This window comes from Electrona antarctica (assembly GCF_951216825.1).
Source record: "Electrona antarctica genome assembly, chromosome: 4".
NCBI lineage: Eukaryota > Metazoa > Chordata > Actinopteri > Myctophiformes > Myctophidae > Electrona > Electrona antarctica.
This window is the reverse complement of record NC_136809.1, coordinates 34,951,190-34,969,589: the sequence shown is the minus strand read 5'-3', so window position 1 is coordinate 34,969,589 and position 18,400 is coordinate 34,951,190. Positions and strand designations below refer to the sequence as shown.

Here is an 18,400-nt window from a genome sequence, read left to right as displayed (position 1 = left end):
CGGGTTGAGAATCACTGCTAGAGCCATGACAATCTTCTCTCATGGGGGTCCCTGGCAAATCTCTTCAAATGGGGCCTAATAAGTGTCAATTTGGGGGTCCTTGACATGGGGAACCATGTCTTGGGAACCACTAACAACACACACACACACAGGTGACCCCCACACGGTAACTGTCATTTCTCGACTGTTTCGTACTAATTCAGTTAGTTTCAGTTTTTCGAGCGGGTTTACTTGTTTTTATTTAGTTTGTATTTTTGTGACAACGCTTAGTTTTAGTTTAGTTTGTATTAGTTCTAGTAATAGTTTTTAGTAATAGCCCTTTTCAATCCTGCACGGTGCACCTGACGAATATGTCGGGTGCAGGATTGAATATGTCGGGTGCAGGATAGGGCATTAAGCAACTAGACGACTAGTTTACTAGTCGACTAGTAAATCCACTAGTCGACCTTGTTGGTACTAGTTGACTAGTTGACTGACAAGGAAAAAAAAGTGTATTTTCTTTATTTTTTATTTTTTTCACGATTTTGTAGGCCTCAAGATCAGGTAGATTATAGTTATAGTCACCAATGTACACAGTTTTTAAATGTACAAATATTTATTTCCAAAATAAATAAATATATATATATAATTTCTTTTTTACATAATAGGTAGTTAAACAACTTGTCGACTAGTCGACTAGTAAACTAGGCAACTAGTAAAAATGACTAGAAGTGAATGCCCTAGTGCAGGATTGACTATGTCGGGTGCAGGTCAGGATTGAATAGGTAAGTATTGTGGAATAAAAACTCAAGAAAAGATAGCAAAAGAATATTCAGTTACAGATTAAAGGACCACTTCATCACTTTTCAACCTATCTTCATATAATTGGTCCTCACTAATAATCATGATAAAATAGCACAATTTCTTTCTACTCAGTCTGTGTCTCATAGGAGGGCTGTGGGCAGTTCAAAAATCCATCCACCAGTAGGTGCGGTTCCATTAAGCCTTTGCGAAAAAAGGAAGCGTTTGTTCATTAAATCGAAAAAAGAAAAGCGAATTGTTGGTGTTTCCATTAAACTGTTTTGCCAGTAAAGTGAGGCTCATGTAAAGTAGTCCTATTCCATGTTCACACCATTGATTTGATGCGCTTTGTGCATGCTCTCAGCGTGCTCCCTGGTCAGCGGCTGACCGACGTCAGCTAGTCTACAGCAGCTCGCCAGCGGGCATCTGCTGCTTTCACAGTATTGACGACACCTACAGTCAAAGAACGATTTGTTGTGTAATGCTTGTCTTAATATATTGGGGGCAGATGTAGCCTATATGTCGCGGGACTCGATTGGAGCATACTGGTCGTTTATACTGTAAATTGATTGATTGCAGCTGCAAACAGTTGTTTCATCGGCTATAGCCTAGCCTACACGTTTAGGTTGCTTATCGTGTGTGTGTGTGTGTGTGTGTTGCATCCATACAGTAGCGATCCAGATATCAAAATTATCGGAGCGCCCCGATCAACTCGGGAGGATTCAGACTTCATATGGGATCTTTGAACACACTACACAGTTATTAATCGGACGGGTCGGGTAGTAGTAAATTGGGACCTTATATGTATCCACAACATCACTCCGTCTCTAGCCACCCTCCCATGCACCATTCACTCCACTGCCTCCCCAACTGTTCAAAAGCGATATAATGCGAGTTCAATGCTTTCTAATTAAAAAGCTTTTCCGCAAGTGTTTCCATACACTATTTGCTAATTTCCCTTTTTTCGAAAAAGCCAAATCCGCCACCTTCAAGCGAAAAAGTGTTTTGAGACTTATTCGCATTTTGAAGTGTTTCCATCCAGGAGATTTTGCGAAAGAGCCTTAATGCGCAAAAAAAAACGGCTTTATGGAAACACACCTAGTAACTGGTAAATGGTAAATGGTGCATTTATATAGCGCCTTTATCCAAGGCGCTTTACATAGATTGTGCATTACATTCACCCATTCACACACACATTCATACACCGATTGCGGCGGAAACCATGCAAGGTACCAACCAGCACATCGGGAGCAATTTGGGGTTCAGTGTCTTGCCCAAGGACACTTCGACATGTAGACAGGAGGAGCCGGGATTCGAACCGCCGACCCATGGATCATTGGACGACCTGCTCTACCTCCTGAGCCACAGTCGCTCCCTAGTGACATAATCGATGGAGAATCCAAGCTAATAGAAACTGCAGGCTTTCTATTTGAAAATGGAAGCCTGAAAAAATCTGCCTAACGATGATGTCACTGGTGGACGGGTTTCTGAACTGCCCACAGGCCTCCTATGAGAGACAGATTTTTTTTGTTGGTATTTTATCATGAACATTAAGTGAGGACCTATCTATCGACATAGGACATCTATGAAGATAGATGGAAAAGTGGTGAAGTGGTACTCTAAGCTTATAAATAAATTGACAAAAAACGAAAACTATGGGCAAACATGCTCTGATGAAGGCTCTTAGCCGAAACGCGCAAGCGTTCTTTTATTGCTATGTGCCAATACAAAAGTGGATGTGAATACTGTACTTTGTCCTCCATTGATTAGAAATTTGGGATGTTCGGGATGGATCTTTTGGGGATTTTTTCATATACTGACAGTGTACATGTTGTTTCCGCTTCTCAGTTACAGACTTCCTCAGACGTCTCCTCCATGTGGCTGGACGCTCAGGGTGTCATCGGCCTTGCTAGCGACGCTGCTCTTCATGGGAGACGTAGCAGTGACAGCCCTTCTCAGCCAGGATGACATGTACCTAGACGCACTAGCTGATGGCTGTGCCATCTTGGCCTGGCTGCTACAGTTTGGCACCATGATAGTCCTCCAGAGGTCCGTTCTCAGAGGAACTAGAGGCCCTCTGATTTTACCACTACTGGTCCTTCTCACTGTTCCTAACCTTGTGATCACCCTGGTGGCTTATTACCGCAGTGGGGCGTATGTAAACCACGAAGAACCCCTCGAAATGGCACGGTCGGTGCTTGCCTCGGCTCGGACGTTGCCTCTTGCAGTTTACATCCTGGCATTTGTGTTTCCCTGCGTTGGTGGAGGAACGGCGACCATGTACATTAATGCCGGGGACGGCGCTCACCTCATTCCAGAGAGCGCTCATCCGGATACAGGCGAGATGGTGGCGGAGGACGGAAGCAGCTGCGTCTCTCGGCTTCTGTACCTGTGGCTGAATCCTCTCCTTCGGCGAGGGCAGCGCGGGGAGCTGGACAGAGCAAGTGACCTCTACCACCTCCCTCGAAAACTGCGCACCGCCGTTATCCAGCGACACTTCTACCGTTGCTGGGAGGCCGGCCAGCGAGATGCAGCGGCCCGGCACAGAGGCAGGCAGGATCAATGGCCCAGCCCGGTCAACAGAAACCTACTGAACGGCAGCTGGACATCACCTCAGCGGGAGGATGACTTGGAGTTGGACGGTGAGGTGGTTCTGGTGAGGGTGCTGCACAAGGCCTTCGGTGTGAGGTACTACATGTTGGGCGTCCTGAAGCTCGTAAGCAACATGCTGGGCTTCGCGGGCCCCCTGCTCCTCAGCGGCCTGGTCGGCTTCATGGAGGACGAGGGTGCCCCCGTCAGCCGAGGCGCCTGGTGCGCCCTGGCCCTTTTCGCCAGCACCCTTCTCTCGGCTGTCGTCCGAAACGTTTTCGCCTTTCAGGTGTCCAAGGTTTCGCTGTCCGCACGCGCCGCACTTGTGTCGGCCATCTACGGGAAAGCCCTGCGGGTGAGCGGCAGCGGGCTGGCGCGCTTCACCCTGGGCGAGGTGGTCAACTTCATGAGCACGGACACAGACCGAGTGGTCAACTTCTTCAACAGCTTCCACGAGCTGTGGAGTCTGCCCTTCCAGTTCTCCATCGCCCTCTACCTGCTGTACCTGCAGGTGGGCGTGGCCTTCCTGGGAGGGCTGGGCGTGGCCTTGCTGCTCATCCCGCTCAATAAGATCCTGGCCTCCCGTATCCTCGACAACAACAAGCACATGCTAAGGCACAAGGACAGTCGCGTTAAGGTGAGATCTGTGTGCACCCTCACTGTTTTATTTTACATTTTTTAAACTTAAATGTTTATTCCACGATTTTGCAACCCATTTTTTCCCATTTTTCCAGGTTTAATGTCGACAGAGACCTGATGAAACTGTTTTACAGTGCCTATGTACATTCTATTATCTCCTTCTCTATCATCTGTTGGTATGGCAACCTCGCCATTAAAGAGAAAAAATCTCTTAGAAGTATTGTGAAAACTGCCTCCAAAATTACTGGCATTCAGTTGGAGAGCCTCGATCCTTTTTACAATAGACAGCTGCTCATGAAGGCCAGGGCCATTCGGCAGGATAATGCCCACCCACTCGAGTCAGAGTACAGGCTGTTGCCATCGGGCCATCGTCTGGGGGCCCCCGTTGTAAAAAACAACAGATATAAGCACTCCTTTGTCCCTGCCTCGATCCGTGCAGTCAATGCGGCCGGTGGTCATGTGGTGTGATGATGATGATGCTGAAAGATGCACTTTATGCAGCACTTTATATATTATATCTTATATCTTAAGCACTTTTTTTGCTTTCTTATTTTTTATCTCTTATTCTCCTACCTGCACTAGATGCGACCAGACCTCCGGTTATGCTATGCTATGGTGTCTCTTGTCTGTTGTTGTCCTGTATTGTTTTGTATTTGTATGTCGGAAACCACTACTGTTGCTGTAAACACAATTGCCCTTCTGGGACATTAATACAAACCTTGAACCTTGAACCTTGAACCTCCCCTGCATAGCACTTGGCCCCTTCCTAAATCAAGGGAAATGCCACCAGCAGTGCAGGAGAGACTTAGCAAACAAATCAGTGAACACAGTTTTCAATACACTAGTTTAAAACATAGTCCTTGCATGTTATAGAAAGCAGTTTCATGTGTCTTTTTATATAGGGCACGGGTTGCCCCGTGACATAGGGCATTAATTTAAGAAAAATCAAAAAGTCAGAATAAGATGTTTCTGCCTGACAGCAACGATATTGCACTTCGTAACAGCGTAATATATGAATGGAGCTTAACTTTAGTCTTGCATGATTCTACCAATGTGTTCCAATACAAGAATGTAATTTTCATATTTCATATTTCACTTTTTTTTGCAGCTGATGACAGAGGTCCTTTTTGGAATACGCGTCATCAAGTTTTACAACTGGGAGAGTTATTTTGCACAGAAGATCACAGACTGTCGCAAACAAGAGCTGTCTCATCTCAAGGCCATCAAGTACCTGGATGCCGTGTGCGTGTACACCTGGGCAGCCCTGCCTGTGGTCATCTCCATCCTCACCTTCGTCACATACGTGCTGCTGGGAAACCAACTGACCGCAGCTAAGGTAGACCAGTGGTTCTCAACCGGTGGGTCGGCACCCCCAGGGGGGTCCCCACATGATTTTGAGGGGGTGCAGTGACAGTACAGTGACAATTTAAGGACTAGACTATACTATACTATACTATACTATACTATACTATACTATACTATACTATACTATACTATACTATACTATACTATAATATTAAAAATCACACCCGTGTGAACTGAGTGGTGTAAGGTCTTATATAGCCTGATCAGCTGTGGTCTGACGTAATGTCTGACGTAATGAAATCACACCCGGGTGAACTGGTTGACCGTAGCAACCATGCTCATTTTGGTACGCACAGACAGACAGACAGACACATAAACTATGTGTAGTCGTAGGAGTGGTTTACACCACTCAAAAACTGGTCAAACAATTGCCAAAAATAAATAAATAATAATTATATGTATGTATGTATGTATGTATGTATGTATGTATGTATGTATGTATGTATGTATGTATGTATGTATGTATGTATGTATGTATGTATGTACAGTATAACCGAGTCAGTTCAAATATGATTAAATGTTGGTGGGTGACAGCCTGAAAAGGTAGTAGTTGAATGGGTCTGGGAAACAGAAGGTCTACCCGCTTTGTGTTGCGGCTCCAGCTAGATGTCAGTGCGTCCCTGAACTACATGAACGTGCGCAATGATAGTCAACGGACCAGTGCTGGCTCAAGCTGCAATGCCAAATAAGGCCACTATGTCCATTTCGCCTCAGGGTTTCCTCCCGGTGCCGTCTCTATTAATATATACTAGTCTAAGACCCTAACATAACATTTTTTTTAAATATAATTATGATTCTCTTTGGTCTTTCACATAACACGTAACACTAGTGGATCTAAATAAACTAAACTAAACTATTTAACCCATCTGACTAACAATGAACAATATATAAAGAATAGTGTATTTAATCAACATCTCTTACACCGGTGATTGAATATGAAGGACCCCAATGGAAACAAAAACAAATAGAATACGCTTACTAGAGGTGCTGCGTTAGGGTTAGAAAGTGACATCAGAAATAGAAGAATGAAGTCCCCACACACTCAACTGCTCCAATATAATTTATTGATGACATTTCGAGTTCAGGCTTGAAATGTTGTCAATAAACCTCTTTCACTTGCACTGCAGGTATTCACCACCCTGGCTCTGGTGGGCATGTTGATCCTGCCACTCAACTGTTTCCCGTGGGTCCTCAACGGCATCCTGGAGGCCAAGGTGTCCCTGGAACGGATCCAACGCTTCCTCAAGCTGTCCAACCAGGACCTCTGTGCATACTACAGTCTGGGTAGGCTGCTGTCGGCGTCTGGTTGTGTGTGTGTGTGTGTGTGTGTGTGTGTGTGTGCGTGTGCGTGTGCGTGTGTGTGCGACTGCGCGCGGCGCGTGCCCGTTATTAAGCCATTTGTGTTGTGTTGCTGATATAATATAATCCTCAGTGTTCATTTATCCATTGGTAACTCTTGAGAGTTTTCAAATGTAAATTACTGTATACTTTCTCTGTCCACAGTTTGTCCCGACGATCCTGGGATATCTGTCCTGTTGAGCCAGGGTTCTTTCTCCTGGCAGGGTTCTGATGACCCAGACCTCAATGCAGAGCAACACACAGAGACAGACACTGGTGTTCGTAAAGGGAGTCTGCTGCTACGCGATCTGAATCTCAACATCACTAAGGTATCTATCTACTACAGGCTCATTTTTCAGCATTCTTGTTGTCTATGTTCCAATCTAGGGGTCTGTCGTCATCAGATTGTGATTGGTAAGAATATATTTGCTGTGTGTTTCTCAGGGCTCCCTTGTGGTTGTGGTGGGAAAGGTTGGCTGTGGGAAGAGTTCATTACTAGCAGCCATCACTGGGGAACTCAACAGGTACGGCTTTGGTTTTGAACATTTACTCAGAATGCTGAAATGTTAAAGGACCACTTCACCACTTTTCAACCTTTTCAACCTATAGTATATAATAGGGCCTCACTAATAATCATGATAAAATGGCACCATTTTTTTCTACTCAGTCTGTGTCTCATAGGAGGGCTGTGGGCAGTTCAGAAACCCATAGAAAGCCTGCAGTTTCTATTAGCTTGGATTCCCTATCGATGATGTCACTGGTGGACGGGTTTCTGCATAAACTTTCCTTAATGATTATATCTGGTTTCAGTATTCATATCTGGTTTCAGTATTCATTTATGATATAGTCAGTTTGTATTGGGGGTGGGGAGTGGGGGCATGGCGGGGGTCACGAGACATGGCCAAAGCATTTCCGGGGTTCCCCAGCCAAAAACGTTGAACCCCTGCATTAAAACATCTTGTCGTCGTTCAGGCTTGGTGGTGTGGTTTACTGTACATTAAAACATCTTGTCGTCGTTCAGGCTTGGTGGTGTGGTTTACTGTACATTAAAACATATTGTTGTCATCGTTCAGGCTTGGTGGTGTGGTTTACATTAAAACATCTTGTCATCGTTCAGGCTTGGTGGTGTGGTTTACTGTACATTAAAACATCTTGTCGTCGTTCAGGCTTGGTGGTGTGGTTTACTGTACATTAAAACATCTTGTCATCGTTCAGGCTTGGTGGTGTGGTGTACATTAAAACATCTTGTCATCGTTCAGGCTTGGTGGTGTGGTTTACTGTACATTAAAACATCTTGTCGTCGTTCAGGCTTGGTGGTGTGGTTTACTGTACATTAAAACATCTTGTCATCGTTCAGGCTTGGTGGTGTGGTTTACTGTACATTAAAACATCTTGTCATCGTTCAGGCTTGGTGGTGTGGTTTACATTAAAACATCTTGTCATCGTTCAGGCTTGGTGGTTTACTGTACATTAAAACATCTTGTCATCGTTCAGGCTTGGTGGTGTGGTTTACATTAAAACATCTTGTCATCGTTCAGGCTTGGTGGTGTGGTTTACATTAAAACATCTTGTCATCGTTCAGGCTTGGTGGTGTGGTGTACATTAAAACATCTTGTCATCGTTCAGGCTTGGTGGTGTGGTGTACATTAAAACATATTGTCATCGTTCAGGCTTGGTGGTGTGGTGTACATTAAAACATCTTGTCATCGTTCAGGCTTGGTGGTGTGGTGTACATTAAAACATCTTGTCATCGTTCAGGCTTGGTGGTGTGGTTTACATTAAAACATCTTGTCATCGTTCAGGCTTGGTGGTGTGGTTTACATTAAAACATCTTGTCATCGTTCAGGCTTGGTGGTGTGGTGTACATTAAAACATCTTGTCATCGTTCAGGCTTGGTGGTGTGGTGTACATTAAAACATATTGTCATCGTTCAGGCTTGGTGGTGTGGTGTACATTAAAACATCTTGTCATCGTTCAGGCTTGGTGGTGTGGTTTACTGTACATTAAAACATATTGTCATCGTTCAGGCTTGGTGGTGTGGTTTACTGTACATTAAAACATCTTGTCATCGTTCAGGCTTGGTGGTGTGGTTTAGTGTACATTAAAACATATTGTCATCGTTCAGGCTTGGTGGTGTGGTTTACTGTACATTAAAACATATTGTCATCGTTCAGGCTTGGTGGTGTGGTTTACTGTACATTAAAACATCTTGTCATCGTTCAGGCTTGGTGGTGTGGTGTACATTAAAACATCTTGTCATCGTTCAGGCTTGGTGGTGTGGTTTACTGTACATTAAAACATATTGTCATCGTTCAGGCTTGGTGGTGTGGTTTACTGTACATTAAAACATCTTGTCATCGTTCAGGCTTGGTGGTGTGGTTTACTGTACATTAAAACATATTGTCATCGTTCAGGCTTGGTGGTGTGGTTTACTGTACATTAAAACATATTGTCATCGTTCAGGCTTGGTGGTGTGGTTTACTGTACATTAAAACATCTTGTCATCGTTCAGGCTTGGTGGTGTGGTGTACATTAAAACATCTTGTCATCGTTCAGGCTTGGTGGTGTGGTGTACATTAAAACATCTTGTCATCGTTCAGGCTTGGTGGTGTGGTTTACTGTACATTAAAACATCTTGTCATCGTTCAGGCTTGGTGGTGTGGTTTACTGTACATTAAAACATCTTGTCATCGTTCAGGCTTGGTGGTGTGGTTTACTGTACATTAAAACATCTTGTCATCGTTCAGGCTTGGTGGTGTGGTTTACATTAAAACATCTTGTCATCGTTCAGGCTTGGTGGTGTGGTGTACATTAAAACATCTTGTCATCGTTCAGGCTTGGTGGTGTGGTGTACGTTGAGGGAAGAGAGGCCGGCTTCGGCCTGGCCTCTCAGGAGCACTGGATCCAACACGCCACAGTACGGGACAACATCCTGTTCGGAAGAGACTACAACCCCACCTTTTACCAGATTGTGATCGAGGCCTGTGCACTCACAGATGACCTCAACGTGAGATCAAATAAAATAAACCTGTCTGTCTGTCTGTCTGTCTGTCTGTCTGTCTGTCTGTCTGTCTGTCTGTCTGTCTGTCTGTCTGTCTGTCTGTCTGTCTGTCTGTCTGTCTGTCTGTCTGTCTGTCTGTCTGTCTGTCTGTCTGTCTGTCTGTCTGTCTGTCTGTCTGTCTGTCTCTGTCTGTCTGTCTGTCTGCAGGCCTGCATTGCTTGGTAATGCAGAAATGCCTTATTTTCTGTCTCTAATTTCTTCTCTGCTTTCTCTATTTTTCTGCCTTTCTTTACTTTGCTTATTCAGTAAATTATGATTTCACTGTGATGCTCATTCATGCTCCGACACTATGAAATTAATTTAGCAAATAAATCTGTAAAAATCTATAAGCTACATCGCAGTGTGGTAGTCAAGCCTTGTTTTTAATTAAGTACGTTTGGTGTCGTGTTTCAGCAGCTTGACACTGAAGCGTTGATAGGGAAGGTTCGTCCAGGGTCTTCACTGTGTTGTTGTATTTGTGCAGATTCTTCCACACGGGGACAAGACAGAAGTAGGCGAGAATGGCATGACTCTGAGTGGAGGACAGAAGGCTCGCTTGGCCTTGGCCAGAGCTGTGTATATGGTCAGTACACCACAGTAACCACGGCAATGGGACAGCCATCTGTTCAGATTGGTGTGTCAAGTAGTAATAGAATCATTGAATAAACAAAAGCAGACTCAAGCGGTAATAGAATCATTTGACTAAACAAAATCAAACAACCATGTTTTAGCTTGTTGTTTTCAGATAGTAATTTCAGATTTGGGATAGATATGGCCATAATAACTGCAGCATGTTTTATCTGGATATCTGTCTCTAACATTATATGAGCTATAGTCATATTAGTCTGAAATAATAATGGACAGGTACATTTCATTGATATGCGACAAATAATCAGTTTAGGCTTCTCTTCAGTCATAAACCTTTCCAATATGCATTGCTTATCATTATAATAAGTCCTATATATTGTACAAAATAAAAGAAGGAGACCATTTCTTTTCTAAATGCAGCATGGCATGTGAATGTATTTTCTACATTTATTTTGTATGTTACTTCATAAGGAGAAAGATATTTACCTCCTTGATGATCCACTGGCGGCAGTTGACACCGACGTTGCCCATCACCTTATGCAGAAATGCATCCTGGGAATCCTGGGGAACAAGACCAGAATCCTTTGCACACACCGCATAGAGTTTGTGGACAAAGCTGACATGGTGGTCCTTATGGACAATGGGACCATCGTTAAAACGGGTAGAACACTTTTCTGACATCGTAAAGCCTGACTTAAATACCTAATGTACCTAATGCAGTAAAATACACACACCTTCCCAAATGTCACTCACTTTATATTATGACTTTATGAGTCTCTTTGAAATATACTGAATAGCTCAGCTATAATTGTAACATTACCTACAATGGCAGCAATGTATGAGTGTTCCAAATGAGGCTACAACAGTTTATAATTTAATCAACATTGTGTTTCATACAGTTTTCTATGGTTCAGCAGATTTACTGAAGCAAACTTTCCTCTATGCTCAGGCACACCAGCAGAGGTCCTGCCAATGGTGGAGGCAGTGCCCAAAAAGCGCAAGAATGACAGCAATGTTAAAGAGAAAGGTAGTTTATTTTCAATCATTTTAATCATGAAAACGTTTGTAAATTTGGGAATATATATTCTTTCACAGCAAATGTTTTAACTCATATCTTTGCTTCTGGGGGGTCCCTGGAACAACATATTTTAAGATGGGGGTCGACGGTATAATTTTTGGGGTCCTTACCTGACATGAAATAGTTTGACAACCACTGATATAGAAACATACAGTAGTTCTTTCAGAAAACTCTCATGATAGAAGACATTAGTAGAATCTGGTCTGAGGTCTGAACGGGTTAAAAAGGTCTACAGTATGTCTCTTATCAGTTTTTGTTTTGTTTTCATCCCACATGTGATTCGGGTCAGAAGGTATAGAGCAGGTGGAGGAGGACATGGGCGCATCCAATGAGCTGCGAGGGGAGGATGAATCCAGCCTATCAGGGATGGAGCAGAAGCAGACGGGCGGGTTGGCGTGGAGCGTTTACCACACCTACTGGGTGGCCGTGGGCAGTGCGCTGGCTTCCTCCATCCTGCTGTCCCTGCTCCTCATGCAAGGTTTCCGCTAGTGGTGATTTTGACAGCATATTTTGATTTCTTTGATTTTCTTTGATTCTTTAGAATACATTTTCATTTAGTTTAAAGGACGACTTCACCACTTTTCAACCTATCTTCATATAATTGGTCCTCCTCACTAATAATCATGATGAAATAGCAAAAGAAACTCAAAACTCTACTCAGTCTGTGTCTCATAGAAGGGCTGTGGGCATCGATGGGGAATCCAAGCTCTTAGAAACTGCAGGCTTTCTATTCCCGAAAAGCTTCAATGCGAAAATGGAAGCCATCGTTCTCACGATAATAAAAATAAAAATATTTAAATCTTGTTTGAAAAAATTCCACCCGCTTTGAATGGTATCAACGATAATTCCCAGTAGATTACTTATCAAGCCGATCTTATCGACCTGCATGTAGTCTGGGAGCCTACTGGCTGCGATTGGCATTGATAAAACGAAAACCTGGAAAACGACCAGATTAAGGTTGGCGAACATGCGTTAAGGTTGGGACCACACTGCTACGTGCTTGCGGTTATGTTTAGGTGAGGGTATGAGGAGGCTTGTCGTTCTCAGTAGGCTCCCAGAGCCTACTTTATCATGAACATTAGTGAGGACTAATTATATGAAGATGGGTTGAAAAGTGGTGAAGTGGTCCTTTAAGTCACATTTGGGTCAACTTCAACGTTTTAGTGTTAGTCTAGCTTTTGTCGATAAATATCATACGACCTTTGTCGACTAATTCTACAGTTGGTTTTGTCAACTAAAATCGTTTTAGTGGGCCTTGATGGCATCGTAATGGCAGTTTTTACACTTGGTTGCATGCTGAAAATAGACGATCTACAAGCTTGCGACGTGTTGTGAGCTTAAATGGTCCTCTTTAATGCTCATGATAAAATGTTAAAAAATAACAATACACTTCAGAAATCCGCCGACTAGTGACATCATCTTTAGGCAGATTTTTTTGAGAGGCGCTAGGCTAGCCCATCCAATGCATGGCTTTTGAAGATTAACTTTCCAGGAATACAAAAGAAAAATCCTGCCGTTTCTATTAGCCTGGATTCCCCATTGATGATGTCACTGGTACTGTAGGTGGGTTTCTAAAATGTCCACAGTCCTCCTCTGAGAAACTGAATGAGTAGACCAAAATGGTACCATATTAAAAATGAATGAAGTCGACCTTTAATTATTATTGTTTTACCTTTACTACAACTGTGTTTTTTCCTGTGTTTTAAAGCTAACTTTCGGATTCAACTTTGCTGTTGTCACTTCTAGGACACCAGAATTTTTCCTCCAAGGATCAATAAAGTTTGAAATCATATTTTAGAGAAAACAGCGGCTTAATCACCATTGTCAGCTATTTTTATTTTTATTTAAAAAAAATTGCAGAATCATTTGTTTAGGTTTAACTGCTATGCAGTGATGAAACAGAAACATATGTGTAGTACCTCTGCTTTCCATAAGGGGCGAGCTCCAAAAGTGGTCTTTGGTATACCACTCTACAAAAAGTGGTATATACCACTTTTAAAAAGTGGAATATACCACTTTTAATAAGTGGTATGCCACAAGACAGGCACTTTCCTAACTGGTCTCGTCTCATTAGTATGTGAAACATAACTTTTTATTTAGTAGGGGATCAATAGCATGTTGAAAATCACATACTGTTTAGTATGTACTATGTAGTACGTTAGTAGGGGATCGGACGCACCCAAGGCCTGCTTCCAGCAGTGTCAGAAAGTCACCTAGTATTGTTTGGTTCTCTCAAATCCAGCCTCAAAGAACGTGTCTGACTGGTGGCTGTCCCACTGGATCTCTGAGCTGAAGAACAACGGTTCCTCCTGGAGCAATAGTTCCTGCACAGTGGCCTACAGCTCACCACACCTGTTGCTGTTCTCGCCCGGAGGACTAGTGTGAGTCACACAACATCAGCACGCGTCATGTTACGTTACACCTACTTCATGTTAGTGGTGAAGTGGTGTATACAAACATTCATATCAGTATTACCCCAAACACTGGGCCGAGCCCGGGACTCGGGAGCCAATTCTGGGGTGTCTTTCAAGAAATGTCATATATTATTTTAAAAATCACACCCGTGTGAACTGAGTGGTGCAACTGTTCACACACTACGTCACACACTAACCATAGCAACCATGCTCACCTGTACGTAGCCCCACGTACAGGTACACACATACATAGACACATAGACGCATAGATACAGACAAAGCTGGTTATTGGAGTGGTTTGCACCACTCAAAAATAACATTTAAGAAGTAGAGAAAATAACACATCTACAAGCTCACAAAGAGATAGGCTATTTTCACTAGTTTGGGTCTCGGGGAGACATTTAATTTATCTTTTGGGTCTCAAACTAGAAAGTTTGAGAACCACTGTTTTGTAATACTGAAGTTGCTGCTGTGTTTTAATGCATTCATACCTCCATAATGCTAATTCTATATTAAAAGTATCCAAATGTACTGTAAAAGAGGAGTCCGATCTTTTGCTTGTTTGTGGGAAAAATAGGTTTTATACAGTAAATTGACGTGAAAAATACCCTAAAGGAGCATAGTTTTTGTATAGGACTTATTAATCACTGTTGCTTTCAAAGGGCTTTACAAGGGAAACAAACCACAAACCACACAGACCCGCTCAGACCCTTATTCATTTATAATCATGCAAGGAAAATCACACCTGTGAACTCAGCGGTGCAGGCTGTGTGTGTGTATTGTACTCTGTACTGTACTGTACTGTACTATACTGTGCTATTGTTATAGTGGTCAGTGTGAAGCTCAACAGCTGTACAGTAGCCCTTTAGGCTGCTCAACAGTGAAGCTTTAGGTCACCCAGCGGTACTGTCCGTACTCAAACATACATACATGGAGACATACATACAGTACATACATACTGTAGAGACAGACACACAAAGTCACTTAATGGAGGTGGTTGGCACCGCTCAAAACCGCTTGAAGGGAGTTGGAAAAGAAGAAACTCCAGGAAGGATCACAAATGTTTAAACTTTTTTTAAATAGGCTTTACGCATGTTTAAACATTGTTGAGGTGAAATATGATTTGATCACAACGTTTTTCATAGTTGAGCCTGTCTTCCCATACAGGTCTCCATTGTCCTCAGTGGAAAGCTCTCCTGTAGCCAATGTGAGCTCAGAGGTGAAGTTCTACCTGACGGTGTACAGCTCCATCGCCATCGGCAACACCGTGTTCACCGCTTTCCGGGCTTTCCTCTTCGCCTACGGAGCCATCTGTGCCGCAACGGTCATTCACAACAGGCTTCTGGACAAGGTCCTTAAGGTGTGTGTGGACAGTATGTGTCACCTGAGCACTTAACCCGGGCCGGGGATAACTGTCTCCACCTGATTCTGTGGAGTAGGGATGGGACCATATGAAAATTACACGCCACGATTATTGTGGCAAAGATTATTGCGATTAACGATTATCATCACGTTGATCAAAGCCAGTGAGCCAGTAAGGAGGCTCAGTGCATGTATACTAGTGCCAGTATAGTGCCAGTATACATGCACTAGGTCGATGAGATCGTCTTCATAAGTAACCTACTGGTGATTATCGGTTGATAACGAAGCGGGTGGACCAACAACCTTCGCGTCACTCAACCCCACCGTCTGACCGTCACTCTCTCTAGGCCACCATGACGTTCTTCGACACCACGCCGCTGGGATGTGTGCTGAACCGCTTCTCCTCAGACCTGTGCACGGTGGACGACAGCCTGCCCTTTGTGCTCAACATCCTGCTGGCCAACGCGTTCGGCCTGCTGGGCATGCTGGCGGTGATGAGCTACGGCCTGCCCTGGATTCTGGTGCCCCTGCTGCCCCTGGGCCTGCTCTACCAGCGCACGCAGAGCTTCTACCGGAAGACCTCGCGTGAGCTGAAGCGCCTCTGCAGCCTCACGCTCTCGCCCGTCTACTCGCACTTCTCGGAGACACTGAGCGGCCTGGGCACCATCCGGGCCAGTCGAAGCTCAGCCAGGTCAGAACAGTTTTTTTGTGGCCAATATTAAAGATGGAGTGCCGTGATTACTTTTTGTACTTTTTCTGTTTTGTATGTGTCTGTGGAGTTGACATTACTCTTAATGAACTGGTGGGTTTGGCCACATAAAAACATAATTTTAATTTTAACACTACAAAAACAGATCTTCCTAGTATAATCATAGTACCTGATGATCATATTCTAGGGGAAGGGGGGGATGACAGCAATCCATCTTTAAGTTGGATAAGCACCGTGATTCTCAAGTGGGAAGCGCTGGCTTATGAGCCTTGGAGTGTGTGGCGATGGTTGGTGAAGTGGGACTGTGTGTGTGTGACGGTTCCAGGTTCGAGGAGGAGAACCTGAGGCGTCTGGAGCAGAACCAGCGCTGCGTGTTCCTCAGCAACGCCGCCATGCAGTGGCTGGACATCCGCCTGCAGATGATTGGAGTCGCCATGGTGACTGGCATTGCTGCCATCGCCGTCATCCAGCACCATTACAGCTCCATAGACCCAGGTGAGTCCCAGAATGCACCATTACAGCTCCATAGACCCAGGTGAGTCCCAGAATGCACCAGTACAGCTCTATAGACCCAGGTGAGTCCCAGAATGCACCATTACAGCTCCATAGACCCAGGTGAGTCCCAGAATGCACCAGTACAGCTCTATAGACCCTGGTGAGTCCCAGAATGCACCATTACAGCTCCATAGACCCAGGTGAGTCCCAGAATGCACCAGTACAGCTCTATAGACCCAGGTGAGTCCCAGAATGCACCAGTACAGCTCCATAGACCCAGGTGAGTCCCAGAATGCACCAGTACAGCTCCATAGACCCAGGTGAGTCCCAGAATGCACCAGTACAGCTCCATAGACCCAGGTGAGTCCCAGAATGCACCAGTATAGCTCCATAGACCCAGGTGAGTCCCAGAATACACCAGTACAGCTCCATAGACCCAGGTGAGTCCCAGAATGCACCAGTACAGCTCCATAGACCCAGGTGAGTCCCAGAACATCGTCAATGCTTCTGCACCGGTAATAAGTGGCTCAAAAGGTTCAAACTAATAAAACAATTATAAATAATAATACTTTTGATTTGTATAGCTTTCTTGGTACTCAAAGTCGCTTTACACAGCAGAACATTTTACAGAAACGACTTTATTAACCTGAGGAGCCGATTCTACAAATGTCTTCTAAAGTAGTAGTGAGGCACTCGGTGCTGCGCTATGAGCTTGTATATCTGATATTTTTCAATAGCTAAAGTATAAAAGAATGGTTAAAGTGGTTAAGGTGACACAAGGTGCGTTTCCATAAAGTCTTTTTTTGCGCATTAAGGTTCTTTCGCAAAATCTCCTGGATGGAAACACCTCAAAATGTGCATAAGTCTGCATTTTTCGCAAAAACACTTTTTCGCTAGAAGGTGGTGGTTTTGGGGCTATATCGAAAAAGTGAAATGTGCAAATGGGTTATGGAAACACTTGCGGAAAATATTTCTAATATTTCTAATATCGCTTTTAACAGTTGGAAAAGAAAAAAACACACGCGATGGTGAGTATAGTGGACTTGTGGAGTGATCGAACGGGAGGGTGGGTGGGATGTGGATACATAAATTATTAAATTTACACACTCGAGTCTCGAAGCCTCTGTCTGCAGGCTGAGGCTCTTTTGCTCTCCCCGGTGAGGGCGTTCGCCGTTGATCATGAAGTTAGATCGGTGATATTTCTCCTAAACAGCTCGGAACGAAACGGACGAGAGGAGACTAGTCAAAATGGAAATGTACTGTCAAGTCGCAGGGCAGGGGTCCCGATCGTCCCTGTACTTTGAAAACGAAACTATACCAGCCCCTGTCTAGACAAAAACACACGCCTATTTATTTAACAGACAGCCTGTTTGAAAGACAGCCTGTCCCAGTGGCCAATCTGGATAGCGGACTTCATGCAGACCAACTTGAATAGCCTAAAAGAACGTCAAATGCACCGTGGTGAAGAACAAATCAGAGAAGTGTGTGTGTGTGTGTGTGTGTGTGTGTGTGTGTGTGTGTGTGTGTGTGTGTGTGTGTGTGTGTGTGTGTGTGTGTGTGTGTGTGTGTGTGTGTGTGTGTGTGTGTGTGTGTGTGTGTGTGTGTGTGTGTGTGTGTGTGTGTGTGTGACATGATCAAATAATCGTGTAAGATTATCCTGTAGTGTGTGATGCAGATGCTATCAGATTTCAGACATCAAACGGTAAAATAAATGTCAGATAATATGCCTCTCTGCGCGTCTCACTTTACTGGCAAAATAGCGCCATCTAGGCCTACTGCTTATTTATTATCTCCAAAGAAGCGCATTTTGTCAGTGGATGGAAACAAGAAAAATACGCTTTTCTTTTTTCGAATTACTTACTTATTCGCTTCCTATTTTCGAAATGTTTTGATGGAAACCCACCTACAGATGCGTTCCAGGTCTTAAGAGAATAACTTGTTAAAGGCCAAAAACTAAGCAAAGAAAAACATTCAAATTAAAAAGCAGAAAGGGTGTTTTGAAT

At 43.9% G+C, this 18,400-nt stretch overlaps 1 protein-coding gene across 2 annotated transcripts in view; it reads left to right on the top strand.

Annotated features, from left to right (window-relative positions):
- The window catches only part of abcc10 (ATP-binding cassette, sub-family C (CFTR/MRP), member 10), a 30,553-nt gene that overhangs the window by 2,840 nt on the left and 9,313 nt on the right, over positions 1-18,400 (top strand). The window contains exons 3-16 of one of the 2 annotated variants that reach the window (XM_079499235.1): positions 2,629-4,006; positions 5,117-5,344; positions 6,501-6,657; positions 6,877-7,040; positions 7,156-7,235; positions 9,547-9,718; positions 10,236-10,334; positions 10,811-11,000; positions 11,289-11,366; positions 11,710-11,895; positions 13,660-13,798; positions 14,999-15,191; positions 15,541-15,884; positions 16,228-16,397. In XM_079499235.1, coding sequence (XP_079355361.1) covers positions 2,629-4,006; positions 5,117-5,344; positions 6,501-6,657; positions 6,877-7,040; positions 7,156-7,235; positions 9,547-9,718; positions 10,236-10,334; positions 10,811-11,000; positions 11,289-11,366; positions 11,710-11,895; positions 13,660-13,798; positions 14,999-15,191; positions 15,541-15,884; positions 16,228-16,397 — 3,578 coding nt within the window. Of the gene's footprint in view, positions 1-2,628; positions 4,007-5,116; positions 5,345-6,500; positions 6,658-6,876; positions 7,041-7,155; positions 7,236-9,546; positions 9,719-10,235; positions 10,335-10,810; positions 11,001-11,288; positions 11,367-11,706; positions 11,896-13,659; positions 13,799-14,998; positions 15,192-15,540; positions 15,885-16,227; positions 16,398-18,400 lie in introns of both variants that reach the window. The other variant, XM_079499234.1, reaches the window with a different exon arrangement.